At 40.8% G+C, this 16271-nt stretch overlaps 1 protein-coding gene across 1 annotated transcript; it reads right to left on the reverse strand.

The window, feature by feature from the left end:
• Window positions 1-1529: 1529 nt before the first annotated feature.
• On the reverse strand, window positions 1530-16064 carry SELE (selectin E). Its single transcript, XM_028732467.2, has 14 exons — window positions 15698-16064; window positions 14685-14786; window positions 12624-13010; window positions 11010-11117; window positions 10699-10884; window positions 9859-10044; window positions 9540-9725; window positions 8235-8420; window positions 7936-8121; window positions 6774-6959; window positions 5898-6008; window positions 4881-4902; window positions 4708-4765; window positions 1530-3790 (listed from the first exon to the last, which is right to left on the reverse strand). Exons 2-13 carry the CDS (start codon window positions 14719-14721, stop codon window positions 4717-4719), a joined length of 1830 nt encoding a protein of 609 aa, XP_028588300.2. The 5' UTR covers window positions 14722-14786; window positions 15698-16064; the 3' UTR covers window positions 1530-3790; window positions 4708-4716.
• Window positions 16065-16271: the final 207 nt, after the last annotated feature.

Consider the following 16271-nt stretch of genomic DNA (forward strand, 5'->3'; position numbering starts at 1 on the left):
GGACATAATATTTGATAAAGAGTTAAAGGAACAATTGATGGAAATTAAAACCTCACACAGGAAGAAGAAAGAACTTCACTTGCGAATTTGCAAATTACTACAGTGGTACCTCAGGTTACATATGCTTCAGGTTACAGGCGCTTCAGGTTACAGACGCTTCAGGTTACAGACTCCACTAACCCAAAAATAATGCTACAGGTTAAGAACTTAATAATGCTTCAGGTTAAGAACTTTGCTTCAGAACAGAAATCGTGCTCCGGCGGCACAGCAGCAGCGGGAGGCCCCATTAGCTAAAGTGGTGCTTCAGGTTAAGAACAGTTTCAGGTTAAGAACAGACCTCCAGAACGAATTAAGTACTTAACCTGAGGTACCACTGTATATGTGTTAATGTGAATTGAAGTTAATCATTGTAGCTGTGGTATAAGGGTTTTTTTTTATCAAGAATGGATTTTATTTGGTTTGAGCAATGGTCTAGAGGCAGAATGAAAGGGAACAAGACCTTGAAGTACAGCACGTGGGAAGCCACAGAAAATTTATAGTTGGCTATGTAATTGATTTTTATTTGAATTGTTATTGCTATTTGGTGTTAATATAATATGCGCATATTAGATTTTTGGAATTGAAAATTAATAAAAATTATTTACCCCCCCCCAAAAAAAAGTGAAGGCAGCTCTTTAGCCAAAAAAAAGGAAGTACCGCAATTCACTCCTAGGACTGTGAGCATGGTAAGGTGCTTTTAAGAGATTGGCAAATCAAATTACAGGAATTGGTGGAGATGGCTCAGTTGACTAGCAAACTCAGAGGAAACTCAAAGCAAAAATTTGCGGAAAAATGGGATGCTTATAGAAGATTATGTTCAAAAATACAATAATGGTTTTGACTCCGTGCTAGCATTCGAGTGACAAAGGAAGTAAAAGGAGGTGGATAACAATTAAGGATTTATTATGTTTTCAGAATGTATTGGAAAAGTTATATAGAAAGGTTTGTTTTGTGTGCATTCGATTGTAAGATAAAACATATGCGAAGGGACTTGACAGGAAGTCAAAATTGAAGAAAATATTTTGTAAGATAAAAGGGGGGAAATATTTACTTTCATTATTTTCATTTTTGTGTGTGCGTCTGTACATATGTGTGTTTTGTATGGAAAGTTTGGTAGTATGGTTGTAATGTGTTTTGTAACATAAAATCATTCAATAAATATTTTTTTTTTTTAAAAAAAGAGAGAATTTGGGGTGTTCAGCTCTACCATGACTGAAGCACCCTCTCCATCCGTCAGACACGGAGTCCTGTGCAAATGGCACCATCTGCCGGTCACTGTGTTTTCTCACTCTTAATATGTCAAGGGAACAATCTCTGCAAGAGTTTCATTCCATGGAAGCTCTGTGGCGGCAGGAGAGCACTCCTTCTGTGAACTGCGCCCTTGTGGTGGATGAGCAAAACAAGATTATAATCCACGCAGCCGCTGCCACCAAAAGTTGTGAGTTCAGACTCAGGCAGTTCAGACTTAATAATGCAAATTTTCAACAGGCTTTGAATTCAGAACTGTTTTATTGGGAATGCACGTAAACAAAAAAGCACAATAAACTTCTGGCGACGGCCAAATTAAATACATAACTTTGAATAAATTAAATACATACCATATTTTATCATGTTTTAGATTTAAACTATTCGTGTGCTTCTAGGGGGGATTTGAAATATAAGGAAACCCCACGCCACTGTTTGAAGGGGTAAACACTAATACCCTGATCTGAAACACATTGCTTGGTAGACAATCTCACTCATTCATGGTCTATACTTAGATCAGGATTTAAAAGATTTGGAAGCCCAGGAAGCTAGATTTAACCATGTTTACTAGGAAATACAGTACATTGTGTCAGTGATTTTAAGGGAGACATCCATAGGGTTACTGCCAGGATCTTACTGGAAGCTACCCAGCAACATGCTACTGAAATTATACCCCAAATGTCTGAACATATACCAAATAACTGTTAAATTTTCAGTCTCTACATTTCAGGTACTCAGATTTTGTATATTTTTGTACTTCATATATAACAGGGTATCATTTCTAGTAGAGAGCTTTGTGCAGGTGCTGTTATAAGGTAGTTTAAAGTATTCCTTAGATGCGACTGATATATTCATTCTGAACGACTGAATATAATGGAATGTTTATAGAGGAAAATAAGATCAGGCAAACCCGGGACAGGACATGGGCATCATTTTCAGAAATTAGCAGTGCCTTTTAACTTCATTTGATAGTATTGAAACATTCCCCCCCAACCCCCTAATTTAAAATATGTAATTTAACTCTTCAAAGGAAAATTCAGAATTAAGAAGTGACAGAATTTCTGGGGATGGATGTAACCATCTGCACCCTTTGGGCTGTTGGCCTGATATACAAGAATCTAAACTATTTAAACAATATTGAATTGGAACAAATTAAGTAAAATCGAGGTATTCCAAGACTGTGGATATAAGCCACAATAAGGAAAATATGCTTCCATTTGTTTCAGCAGTTTTTAGCTTTGCTATTTATTAGGAGGATTTTTAGTAAATATAATTAATTTTACTATTTTTTTCTTTAGATAATCTTTTTTTTTGTCCTGAAATGAAAATGCCCAAGCAATAAATATAATCAATATAATTGAAATTACAGTACTAAATCCCATAGGGATGAAAAATTTCTAACGCCTTGGATTTAATTACACTTTTGCTTTCACAAAGATAGTGAAAACGCTCTGTAAAACATAGCAGCCAAAAAGGAAAAAAATCTACATTGTTATAACTGAATTAAGGTTGCGGTAGCTTTGATAAATGTTTCAAAGTCAGCATTTAAGAAATTAAACAGGTGCTACTATCCTAAAATTAATTTCAGTGCTAGCTAGATAATATATATATATATAAATATTGCTGTAAGTCACTTGGAGATCTTCAGGCTACAAGCAACTAATAAGTTTAATAAATATAAATAAATAAATAGAGCACACTTAAAACAAAATAATATCTTCCACACCAGGAGGAAGAGGTGAAACTCATCCACATTTATTTTTCGGCAAATATCTGTGACTATAAGAACTTGAAGTCTGGGTTTCAAAAAACACTTTTAGGATGTGAAACAAAATGTTTCCCATTCAAAGGTGCAAATCTAAAACCCATCTCCAAGCAGAATTTAAAATCAAAACAGTCGTCTTTTCATATATATATATTTGGACTTTGGCATAGATCAACTATTTTGTATGGCAATCAAAATGCAAAATTCTGGGTGAGGATTTCAACATATGCATTTAAAAGTTAAGAATGGGAATGTGAACTTTTCCACTACTGCATTTGAACTCTAAGCATTATACAAATAATTATTTTATCCCACGAAATGTGGGTAATTATCCACCAGAAAATTTCTCCCTGCTAGACTCATTGAAATGAAAGGGAACTAGCTGTTCAAATATCTTCCACACTGACTATTCAGTGCTCTTCCTCTTCTGACGCAGCTTCATCAATAGAGATGTCCAGTAGGTGGCAGATGGCTTTGGTGTAGCAGGAAGATTTTTCTCAGGTTACTGTGGTACCTTCTCTTCAGTTCCAGGATGACAGATCTCTCTGCCAGAGGCGCCATGTTTGATCTTTGTCCATGCTCTGAGAAGCCTGATGGACACTGGCACTGCCATATTCTCTTGCAGAAAGCAAATGTTTAGCTCAGGCTGTTCTTACTGATAAAACACAAGAACTTCTGACGCCTGACTTATGGCCATTCTTCATTCTCCTTCCTCACATACTCCAAAGACAGCTTGAAATCCTACAAAAATAACAATGTTTGCAATTTAAAAGAGGTGCATTCAGGAAAAACATTGTACACCGTACAATCCTATGCATATTTACACCTTTCCGTCCCACTGAAAATCAGTGGCGCTTGCTCCCAAATAAGTGTGGATAAGGATCGCAACCACAAATTCTTATTACAAATACATCTGTGGCCAAGGGGCTCGGATCAGGGGAAGAGGCTGAAACAAGAACTTGAATTATCTAGGAGAATGTGGTTAGCATCCCTGGATATCATGGGCTGGTTGCTATGATGTCACTGGTGGGAAAATATACTGAGTGAGATGATCTACCTTGGAGTTCCTGTCTTAAAGAGAGAGAGAGAGAGAGAGAGAGAGAGAGAGAGAGAGAGAGCGCGAGAGAGAAAATACAGACTACATCCGATGTTGGGCAAAGGAGCTGAGCAATAAGAAGATTGCTATATTTCTAAACACACAGAGGGCTGGAGAGGAAGTTTTATTCTATGTTCATTAATATTAATCAATGATTTAGTAGGGATTGACAATCTGATAAGTGACCTCACTTGTTGAAACTGGAAATGTTAATTTAATACATGTGCAGGAATTGATTGGATAGTTGTCTGAAAAGGAATTAAGTCAAAAATGCAAGTATATTGTAATGTAAGGTTATCTGTAGTGTTTGAAGTTAAACTAGAATTAATTGGGGAATATGATGCAGCACTCAGGAGAACCGTTGACACATCTAGGAAGGTGTGCGAGAAGTCAGATTTGGAAAAAAGTTAAATTTGTCTTAATTTAATTTAATTTGCTTAAATTAATGACTAATCTGTAAAAACTTAAAAATCAATAAAAAAAAGATTTAAAATAAAAAATAAAAAATACCCCTACTCTCAGCTTTATATGTCTTTTCCAAATGAACTTTCTCATATCTTACCTGAGTGAATTAAATCAGGTGACCAAAAGTAGCTTCGGAATTCACGCTGTAGCAACTGCTGCGAAAGAGAAATTAAAAATGCATGTATTAATAAATCACTCCGCCATAAAACAGTGCTATGTCAACAAAATATTACTTTGAATTTTCCACATAAGTTTTGAAACGCAACGTACCTGGCAGGAGAAAATTTCTTCACTGCAAAAGAAGAAGAGGAAGTATTAGTATTTGGACACCAAGGCTGCAATTCCATGCACAAGTACCTAGGAAAAGGTTCCACATTCCCAGAAGCTGGCTCCACGTTATTTTGCTAATATTCCACTTTCTTAGCTGTACTAAGATGCACCTCTTGCACTCTTTTACACACTAGTTCTATATGTGGAATTTTGTGTCCACTACTTAATAGCCAGACTTTTTGGGTCAGTGAACACATGTGGAATTCTGAGAAAGTGCTGTAAGGCACCAGTCACAGAAACAGAGAGGACGACAATATTATGCAGGCCTGCCCCATCCCCAGGCCCCACCCCCATCAATGGGGAAAACTGGTCCCTACACCTGCCATCACATTGCTTACATCACACTTTTTGCACCTCTCCTCTGTGCAGAAAAGAATGGAGGGTATCCACTCCTGGGAAATCCAGCCAGGTGGGCGGGGTACAAATAATAAGTTACTATTACTGGTACCCCATGAAATGTGGGCAAATTTAAGGAAGAGTGTTTAATACTAGGATGCCTAAGTGAGTGCAAACAAGTACTGAGCAGAAAGAGCCACCTGCCTCTTGTGCAGTGTGGATTATTGAGGGGATATTTACTGAGACCTTTCATGGGTGTCATAGGAGAGACCCGCAACCTCTGATTTAGGTAAGTGTTAATGCCTTTAGTTGAGATTCCTGCGTGGGGGAGGGTTGAACTAGATGACCCTCAGGGTCTTTTCCAACTTTACAGTTTTGTGATTCTATGATACTCCGTATTTCTGCCTCAACCCTTTAAGTGCAACTAGGGTGGAATCTACACACGTATAAAAAAACGCTGTGAAAGTGCTTTAAAAAAAATCGTTTTGAAAATGATATTGAATTTGCCATAGCTCACTGTCGCCATCTGGTGTCACATATTGCACTTTGCTACGCATTTAAAACTGTGCACTTGAGTCCTAGGTGTAGCTTGGTAACAAACAGATGAGGGAAATATCTCACCTCTCCTCCGAAAACGCTTCATGAGCCAAATAAGGAACGATCCTATTGAAAGCAACGAGGCTGAAGTGACTGTGGCTGCAATTGTCACATTTCTTGAAGATGCTGAAGGAGCTGAAGTTGGAAAAAGGAGTTTGAATGAAATCAGTAGTAAATCGCTATTATTATAATACTTTATAGCTGTCAGAGCTTATAGCACAGGAGGCCTCATATCAGCACTTCTGTTCCTCTGTAATCTCTCCTTGGTTCCTCCATAGCAGCGCTTTGCCTGGGACCATGTTACCAGGATTCCCCCTCGTGGATAAACTCCTGTTTACGTCTGGTTCCTTATCTCCCATAATTCATATAAGTGTTTCCCCTATCCAACCATCTTCAGAGAGCTGCATCAGAAGAGACCCTACATTAAAAGGTAAAGGGACCCCTGACCATTAGGTCCAGTCGCGGACGACTCTGGGGTTGCAGCGCTCATCTCACTTTATTGGCCAAGGGAGCCGGCGTACAGCTTCCGGGTCATGTGGCCAGCATGACTAAGCCGCTTCTGGCGAGCCAGAGCAGTGCACGGAAACGCCGTTTACCTTCCTGCCGGAGCGGTACCTATTTATCTACTTGCACTTGACGTGCTTTCGAACTGCTAGGTTGGCAGGAGCAGGGACCGAGCAATGGGAGCTCACCCCGTCGCGGGGATTTGAACCGCCGACCTTGTGATCGGCAAGTCCTAGGCTCTGTGGTTTAACCCACAGCGCCACCCGCGTCCCTAGACCCTCCATTATGTGTTTCTAAAAATGCTTCCTTTTCCCACCCTGATTTTCAAGATCACTCAAAGGTCTCTTCTACACTGCTGGCACTACGAGAAAGGATAGCAATGAGATGAGTGGATACCTCCACATGCGGGAAGACTTGACGTCCAGTTTCCTGCAGCCAGGCAATGGAGTCTGTGGGGACCATTCAGCACCCATCCCTCTGCACAGCTGACCTCGCAAATTGTGCCGTAGACAAAATGTCTATCAGGGTCCGAACAAGTCAAGAAGCCGTTCTCAGGGGGTGTCAGTATTTCACACTGTATTGCTGAAATACAATGATGCAGCTATTAACCTAAGGACTCAGCTATACAGCTGCAAATAAAACGTTTTAAGTGGGTTTTACAGTTCAATATACAAATGTGTCACTAGATGGTGACAGCGAGCTATGGCAAATTCAATACATTTTCCAAAATGTTTTTATAAAAAGCATTTTCACAGCTTTTTTTTATATGTGTGCAGATTCCACCCAAGTTTAGTAAACTGCGAGTTTCTGTGAACATTGATCTATTTTTCATGTAACAGCAAACTAAAGTAGTGTAGTCTAGAAAGAGGATTGCCTGCTCATCTTGCTACTTGTATGAACTAGCCACTTGGCATATAATTAAAGAGCAGACTATAAATATAGCAAAATAAATAATAGGCCTGAGATACAACTCTACTACAGACAGGGGAGAAATTTGGTTTGGTTCTGATTTAAATGCAATCCTACATCATTTGCATTTCCCAAAACAAGACACAAACTGAAACAAAGCTATCCTTCAAAATTTCCCCTCCTCTATATTTTGTGATTCAATTCTCCTATCAAAAAAATTTGATAAAAACATATATTAGTGAAAATATCTGTGCATTTGTTGGCTCTTGCATATACCGTGGTACCTTGGGTTAAGAACTTAATTCGTTCTGGAGGTCTGTTCTTAACCTGAAACTGTTCTTAACCTGAAGCACCACTTTAGCTAATGGGGCCTCCTGCTGCCGCTGCTGCACGATTTCTGTTCTCATCCTGAAGCAAAGTTCTTAACCCGAGGTAATATTTCTGGGTTAGCGGAGTCTGTAACCTGAAGCGTTTGTAACCTGAGGTACCACTGTATTAGTTCTTGTATATATTGTGCAAAATTGTACACAAAAATGTGTATGTTAGGAGAAATGCATACTACAATGCTGATGAATTTTCCTGAGGGCTTTTTATTTCAAAGTATCTGCAAACTGATTTGGAAATGTGCTGAGATGGGCTTAAGTCTCACCTTCACAAACAGGAATTGGCTCTGACCAGTGTCCCTTGGATGTGCATTGAATTTTGGATGATCCTCTCAAGGTGTAGCCCTCCTCACAACTAAATTCGCAGACTGAATTGTAGCTTGGATCTGTGTCCAGGTGGGAGCAGTTCACAAAGCCCCTTTCGGGCTGATGTACCACCTCGCATTTCACTGCTGTAAGAGACCGTTGAAACTTAGGGTTAGTTTGCATGTCACAGGGACACCAGAAATAAGAAAAAAATAATCCTGTAATGCAGACAAAGGCAATGGCCCAAATGAGATAGTACCTTCACACTCTGGTTTTTGTCCATCCCATTCTCCATAGGCACCGCACTGGAGCTCACTGGACCCTCTCAGAGCAAACCCTTCGGCACAAGCAAACTTGCAGGTTGAATTCCAGGAAAAATTCCCAGAAGCGTGAGAGCAGTTCAAGAAGCCATGAACCGGAGGTTTCAGTTCACTACACACCACAGCTGTTAAATGACATATTCATCTGCATTAGTTCTGTCTTGGGGGTAACAAGAAAAAATATACCTGGCAACAAGATGGGCTTAGGCTTTTATGGATGGGAAAGGGAGCTAGCTGCAGGTGAATGGACTGGGAGGCTTGAAGGTTTCAAAGTGTTAGACTCTACCGTTAGAGGCAGGATGCTAGAGAGAAGCAAGATTCCCTCACTCTGAAATTCAGGTGGGGAAAGCTCATAATTGTAAGGTTGCATTAATGAAAGGTCAGTCGTCACTACTACGGGCAGGGAGTGTGAAGGGCCTGCATGTTATGGGAAAATATATTCCCATCTTTCTTTGGGCTGAACTACACATTAACACTTCCATGCATGAATATATCTTGCCACGTGAAAGGCAATACCTGTTTTTATAATACAGTGGTACCTCAGGTTAAGTACTTAATTCGTTCCGGAGGTCCGTACTTAACCTGAAACCTGAAGCACCACTTTAGCTAATGGGGCCTCCTGCTGCTGCCACGCCACCGGAGCCCGATTTCTGTTCTCATCCTGAAGCAAAGTTCTTAACCTGAAGCACTATTTCTGGGTTAGCAGAGTGTGTAACCTGAAGCGTATGTAACCTGAAGTGTATGTAACCCGAGGTACCCCTGCAGTTGGAGCTAAAATGTAGCAGTAGAAAGTCTTGATAAGCCTTTAGATGTGTAAGTGGGACTTCTGACCTGGGACAAATAGCAGCTTTGGGGAAGAAGGCACCTTTACCCATTGGCAAAATGGTTAAAAAGCCTCCCCTTGTGGATCTGATCTGGATGGCCCCTCCCATGACTGCTATTTGAAAGAAGCGTAAAGGAACAGTGGTTCACAATGCTTTCTTTCTTTTTCTGATTTGGTTTTTGAAAACACCAGGGGCCAGAATCAGTTAGTAGGAACAGAAGCAGGCCAGCCGGCCTGTTTCCAGCTCTTTCAAAACAACTATTTCCAGAGATAAGTGTTGAAAGCTTTCATTACAAACAATTTTAACAGATTAACAAGTTAGAGAGATGAGTGGGATTCAGCTCAATTTAAACCAATGGGATAAAAATCATAACTGCAGCTTTTTCAGAACATTTTCTTTCCCATGGATAGGAAATCTTACCTTCACATACAGGGATTGGCTGTGACCAGCGTCCCTCGGATGAACACTGAATTTGAGGCGATCCTCTTAAGGTGTAGCCCTGCTCACACACGAAATCACAGGTTGAGTTGTAGGTCAGTTCTGCGTCCACATGGGAGCAACTCACAGAGCCATTTTCAGGCGAAGGTACCGCTTCACATTTTACCGCTGAAACAGACACAGATCGTGACTTTGGTTAATCCAGATACATTACAGGAGAGTGCCGGGGGGCAGGGTGTGTGCACAGAGAAATATAATGAGCTCTGTGAAGGTAAGCAAGGCAATGGAACAAAACTAGTACCTTCACAGGCTGGCTGTTGTCCGTCCCACTCTCCAGATGCCTGACACTGCAGCCTGCTGGAGCCACTCAAGACGAAGCCATCTTTACAGCCAAACTCACACGACGAATTCCAGGCAAAATTCCCAGAGGGGTGGGAGCAGTTGAGGAACCCGTGAGCAGGTGTCTGGAGCGCATGGCATTCCACAACTAGAAATGCAATCAAAATGCTTTAGGTTTGTCTTTGTTCTCCAATCCATAAGACACACCTGAAGCCGAACATGGATTCCTCACTTAACTACCAAAGACGTGACAATTTTTTCCAATTTGATGACTATTACAAAATTAAAAGTGGGACCTGAAACAAATTGTTGCTGTGTGGAATGCTCCTGTTTAGGGTTCCAGCTGGCCAAGCACTTTTCTAGGTTACTCCATTACAGAAACACACCCACCCACACAGTTTTCAGATACTCCATTCCATCTTCACTGCTTGCATTTCTTCCCTTCCTACAATTAGTCATCATTCTGTGGCTTTTGAACATACTCTGCAGCCAATCAGAAGCTGTGGAAGCCTTGTTGGACATTTGGGTTCCAAAGAATGTTCGCAAACTGGAACACTCACTTCCGGGTTTTGCGGTGTTTGGGGGCCAAAACGTCTGAGTACCAAGGCGTTTGGGATCCAAGGTATGACTGTATTGTCACAACTCCCACAGAATCTAGCACAAAACAATGTCCTTTGCCAACTTAGCAAAGATTTTGTTGCTCCGTGGCTAATGAAGACTCACTTCCCTCATCTCTTCTAGGGTTAAGCTAAGAGGTTCTGCATTAGTTTTCATTCATTTAGGACTCGCTCAGTTCACTGACCTTTACACAAAGGGGTGGGTGCAGACCAGTTTCCAGAATTGGTGCACAATACGGGTTCCAGTCCAGTGGATTTGTAGCCTTCGGTGCATTGAACATGACAAGACGAGTTGTAGCTAAAATCCTTCACTGGGTGGCTGCATTCTAAGGTACCATGATCTGGTTTTTTCAGTGTGTCACAGGTAATTACTATAGAGAAGGAACACAACAAGCAAGGAGTTAGGCAAGGCCGTTGTTTCAAGCAACGTGCATTAAAGCTACAGGGTTAGAGATGAATTGTCCAGTTTGAAAAAGAACTATACGATTAATCCTACCATGTTCACAATTGCGCCCGTAGAATCCTGTATCACACTGGCAGGTGTAATTATTAATAGTCTCCACACATTTGCCATGGCCGCTGCAGGAATGCGGATTACAGGAGGCTGCAAGACAATTAACAGGCTATAAATCACCCTATCGTATGTAACATGCTTTAAATGAACTATTACAAGAAGTGAGTGGAACAGGCTCTTGGCCCTGAAGACATTGATGCATTAAACCACTTTGAGTTTAATATCGCACCATATGTAGGCCACATCCTCAGGCTTCCCATCCTCTTTCTTGGCCTCATGCCCTTTGGGTGCTGCCCATCTTTTTCTGCTCTGTGGGTCCAAGGGGGAACATGTTCCACAAGGCAGCAAAGAACAGAGAAATCCACAAATTGGAGTTACTGGAGGGTTCTCCATTCTCTTCCTTTTATGCAAAAGTTTTATTTTCACCAGTATTTGATATGGTTTCACTATAGAGCACTGCACCACTGCATAACACTTGGCTATCACAAGGTGTCATCGGCACAGTTGTCCTGTGCTTATTTTCCCAGCTTAGGCCACTTCCACACTGTTGCTGTTTTGCAGATGGGATTCAATCGCACACCGGCAAAATCAGATGGATATATCCAAAATTGAGGTGGATGTATATGCTCTTGTGCAGCAAACCTGCTCCCACCACCCAAGATAAAAATAAACGTCATACTTTTTGCAATAAGGGAATTAACAGCTGTGTGGGATTAACAGCTGTTAAGACTAAGGTTACCAGATTTTTTTCAATGAATCCGGGGACACTTTTCAACTTCAATGGATTTTGTATGGGGACTGATTTGAAAATCCGGGGACTGTCCCCGGGAAACGGGGAAATCTGGTAACCTTAGTTAAGACCTCCTTGTGAACAAATCAGAACAAGGAACAGCTGACTTTGCACAACCCCCTTACAAACTTTGTGCAAATGAGTAAAATGGACAGCTTAACTAACTGGCCCTCTTGAAGTGATCTCAGGCTTACAGACACCAGCAACAGTTTAAGCAAGAAACATACTACTATTTTTTATTACTTTATCAGTTTATTAGTTTATTGATAAACAAACTGAAACACTCTACTGACGATCAAAATGCGTTTACTGACATTCTGTCCCTAACCCATATTACATTTACACCCCATAGACAAGTAGTATTATTATAGTACTGATATTGAAGAGTGAATAGACTGAATAGAGAACAGTGAAACTGTGGTGCAAGCCTGCGACTATTTAGGGTTCATCCCTCTTTATCATTGAATCAGAGCAAATATCAGCTGGGTTTCCCAGCGACTGACGTTTACTCCAATCAGCTGTAAAGTGCGTTTTCCTGGGGAAAGCAGTGATGCAAACGGAAAACCTCTTGGACTCGGGCCTAGAAAGAACGGGACAAGCAGGAAACCACTCAGACCCATGCAATCAGGGCACAGAACAAGTGAAGTAAATTTTAAAAAGTGTGGACGATCCCTGAACATTCAGCAGTCTGCATGCCACAAAATACAAGAAGATGCTCTCTTGCACAGAAGCTAGTAGGATCTGCCAAACAAGTTTCTAGCTGTTTTAGAGGCAAATATATTAGTCAGAAGGATCCCATCCCATACCTGTATAGCACAAAGCCCTTTTCTTATTGCTGCAACGTTCATCATTCCACTTTCCTGCATCTTGTATTCGGTTGATGTAGATTTCCACGCAGTCCTGGTTTTTCCCTTTGTTGTTTGGTTCACCTTTTGCCCAGTTTTTAGCTTCTTGAGTCAATGCCTTGTTCGTTCCCACCCACCTCCACACATTGCCAATTTTTCTGATCCCAATCCAGTAGTACGATCCATTATAAGGGATCTCTTTGTTTAAGTACTCGTTTTCCTCCTTATTTTGAATTGCAACCAGGTGGGTAAAGTGGGTTTTACACCATTTCTCTGCTTCTGTATAATTCATGGTTTCAAGTGAATAATGATATGTCCAGCAGGTGCTTTCCTTAAGCAACAAAAGTCCTGGAAAAAAGGACACGTCATCAAGTTGCTATGTATGTCTATTTTTTAAGAAAATGTTGCTCAGAGAGCTCTCCAAGCCTTGAGGGTTCAGAAACAAGGTTTATGCTGGAGTAAGAAGACAAAATAGACAGATGGCCAAATCAAGGGGTAAACAGTGGAAGGAGCAGCATCCTGGCTCTAAAAGTGGTGAACAACCATGTCATTCCCAGTGATGGACCTGAGACGCAGAAATAGAAGCTTGAGGCCCTTTGGGAGTAAAGAGCCTACTTGTGAACAAGGGGAAATTCATAGCTATGAAGATGGGTGGTGGAGGAAAGCAAATGAGCTTGGAGACTGGCCTATAAGTGCCAAGAAAACCAGTGAGCAGTCAAGGAGGAAAGGTCTCCTGAACTCTCTAGGCTAGAGAAGACAAAGAGAAGAAATAACATGACTTTGGACAACTGGTCAGAGAAGTCAAGAAGGAGAGGCTACACTCTGTATTCATTTTTTAATCAAAATATGACTTCTGTCCATTTCTGACTTTTCAGTATACTTTTTTAAAATGTCTGCAGAATAAGGCTGCCGCTTATAGAGGAAAGAAAAATCAAACAAAGAATGTTGATTTCTGAATTATTCCCCCCCCCCCCGTATAATAATTTTTATTAATTTCCATTTATAAAATCCAATAAAAGTCACATTAATACAATACCAAATTACAATACAATTAAAAGAGCCAATTATTCAGTACCAAATTAAACTATTTTGTTTGACTTCCCGTGCTCTAGTTTTTCCTGAATTATTCTAGAGCAGGACTGGGGAAAAGGTAAATGGAAATAGCTCTCTGGTTCATTAAATTGGCAAGCTTTCTAACACAAGCAACAGCAAAATGACTTTCCCCATCTAAGCCCCGTTCCGCACCCTATGCGTGTGGGATGCCTTTGCTTGGTGGTGCTGTGGCCCGTAGACTGAAGCAAAATACTGGGCAAGGGTTAGAGCCTTCACTGAGCAATTTTGGGTCACTGGTTGACAGGGCCAGAAAGGAATTTTTCTCTGTCAATCTGATTGGCACTCGGTTGGTTTTTTCCACCTTTCCTTCAGTGAAATTGTGGCCTTCGTTAGGCAGAAGAACGTTGTTTATAAGAAGGCGGAAATGGCACTGGACAGGATCAACATAGTAGGGATTGGGACTAAGGGGAGGATTGACCACAGCAAACCCAAGCTTGGGTTGGGTTTCTGCCTGGTTGGAATCTGCAGCCTGGTCACCCATTGAGACCTTGCTTGCTTGGCTTACACCATGACAAGGTTCAACACATGGCTGACTACCGTAGGACAGGTTTGGAGCGGTCCAAACCTGGCGGATCTTTCCCATCAATATGGGGGAAGGATGAACTAATCCTGGGACCCAATGCCATGCCAACCCTTGCCCTGCCTGCTGCTGTCAATAAAGATATGGCCTGATTTCAACCCATCAGCATTGTACAGTCTGGTTATTTTGCTGCTCTCATGGGGCACATAATGTGCCTGCCTGGGCAAATAAGGCAGCGAAATCAGAGTGAGCTGAATAATTCACCCAATAATTGTAGGCTGCAAACAATTCCGTTTGGGGCTCTATTAAAAACCAAAGGAGTTCCCAGAAAGCTGAACTGCACCCGTCCCTTTTCTAGAGTATTTCCCATTCTGAAAGACATTACTTACCATAGGTGAGAGCAGATAGGAACCAAAGGGCGTTCATTATGGCAGGAACTGACTATAAAGCTTTTTTTCTCCCTCCCTTGAGTTGACTTTGCAGAATTATTACTGTATAAAGAAAAAAAGGAAGCGCAGCACATTTATGGTAAGGAATGGGTTTTAAAGCAGAGGAAAAATATATTGAGGTTGAACACTGGTACATGGTTTTAGGCTGTGAGGTTTGATGTACTTTTCTGAGACTACAATCCTATGTATCCATAATTACTTGGTAGTTATTGAATTAAGGGCTCGCCCACACTTCAACACAGAAAACACAGGCTTGAGTGGTTTTCCCCTTGCCCCTCTCCTTTCCCAGGGAAAAACCTGCTTTTCAGCTTTAAATTGAATAGATGAAAATCCTGAGAGCAGCAGGACAAGAGGAAATCTGGCTAAGCCCCGTGGAGATGGGCATAGGAGGATTACACCGCAAATAACATAATGAATGTACCTAACAATGAACAATGAACACTTGACAGTTAATCTCTTCTTAGCAGTTAGGATAGTACATGCTCAATACTGGAAAAATGGGCAATCCCAGCTATTACAGAATGGGTATTGGAAAGAGGCACACATGAACACAGTAACAGGTTCTTAGAAATAAAAATAAAAAAAATAAAAAATTGTCCAGTAGCACTTTATAGACCAACTAAGTTTGTTCTGGTATAAGCTTTTGTGTGCATGCTTATACCAGAACAAACTGAGTTGGTCTATAAGGTGCTACTGGACAATTTTTTATTTTTATTTCGACTGCATCAGACCAACACAGCTACCTACCTGAATCTAGGTTCTTAGAAGAAATGGACAAATCACACACATGGAATTCTTTTCCAAGTGGTATTGTTTCATTATGGGCAAGAATCATCATTTTGAGTTTGGCACCTTATGCATTTTTCAGCAATGGTACAATACATACATGCCTTACTATCTGTTTATTAATATGCAATAAAAATAAACATGCACATAGAGCCTTGTTTACTTACCAACAATGGCTGCAGAATCCTGATTCTCAGAAGTATGCTGGTGTAGCTGACTTGATGTAGAGCCTGTGTCTTTGGTGAGGTCAGTATTCTAGGTTTTGGCCGATGACCCGTCTTACAGCTTTCACTTGCTGATACTTAACTGTGAGCCATGAGCCCTGTGTCTTTTATACTGTTCCCAGCAAAATGTTACTGAGGAGGCGGGGAGTGAGAATTTCCCTAGGTAGGAAAAAAAATGATTTGCCCGGAATATCCGTGTTTCTAAATTAGTCAGACAGCCTCCCTGCCTCTTCCTTCTCAAAACACTGGTGAGCATCAGTGCTATTTTTTAAATTCCTGGACATAGAAATCAGTCCTAACAGTAAAAAAAAAAAAAGGCATTCAAGTTTCTTTGCTGCTGTAGCTGCAAATGGAATTGTGTTTGTTTCGTAAGCAAGTTTGTATTCTAAACTAGGGAAATTCACATGGTGGAATCAAAATCTGCTATTTCAGTGAATCAAATTTACAAATTGTTCTGTGTGTTATTTTCTTCCAAATCCAAATTGTCAAACTTTTTTTTATAAATAGGTTTCAGAGG

The sequence above is a fragment of the Podarcis muralis genome, chromosome 5 (assembly GCF_964188315.1).
Source record: "Podarcis muralis chromosome 5, rPodMur119.hap1.1, whole genome shotgun sequence".
Lineage (NCBI taxonomy): Eukaryota > Metazoa > Chordata > Lepidosauria > Squamata > Lacertidae > Podarcis > Podarcis muralis.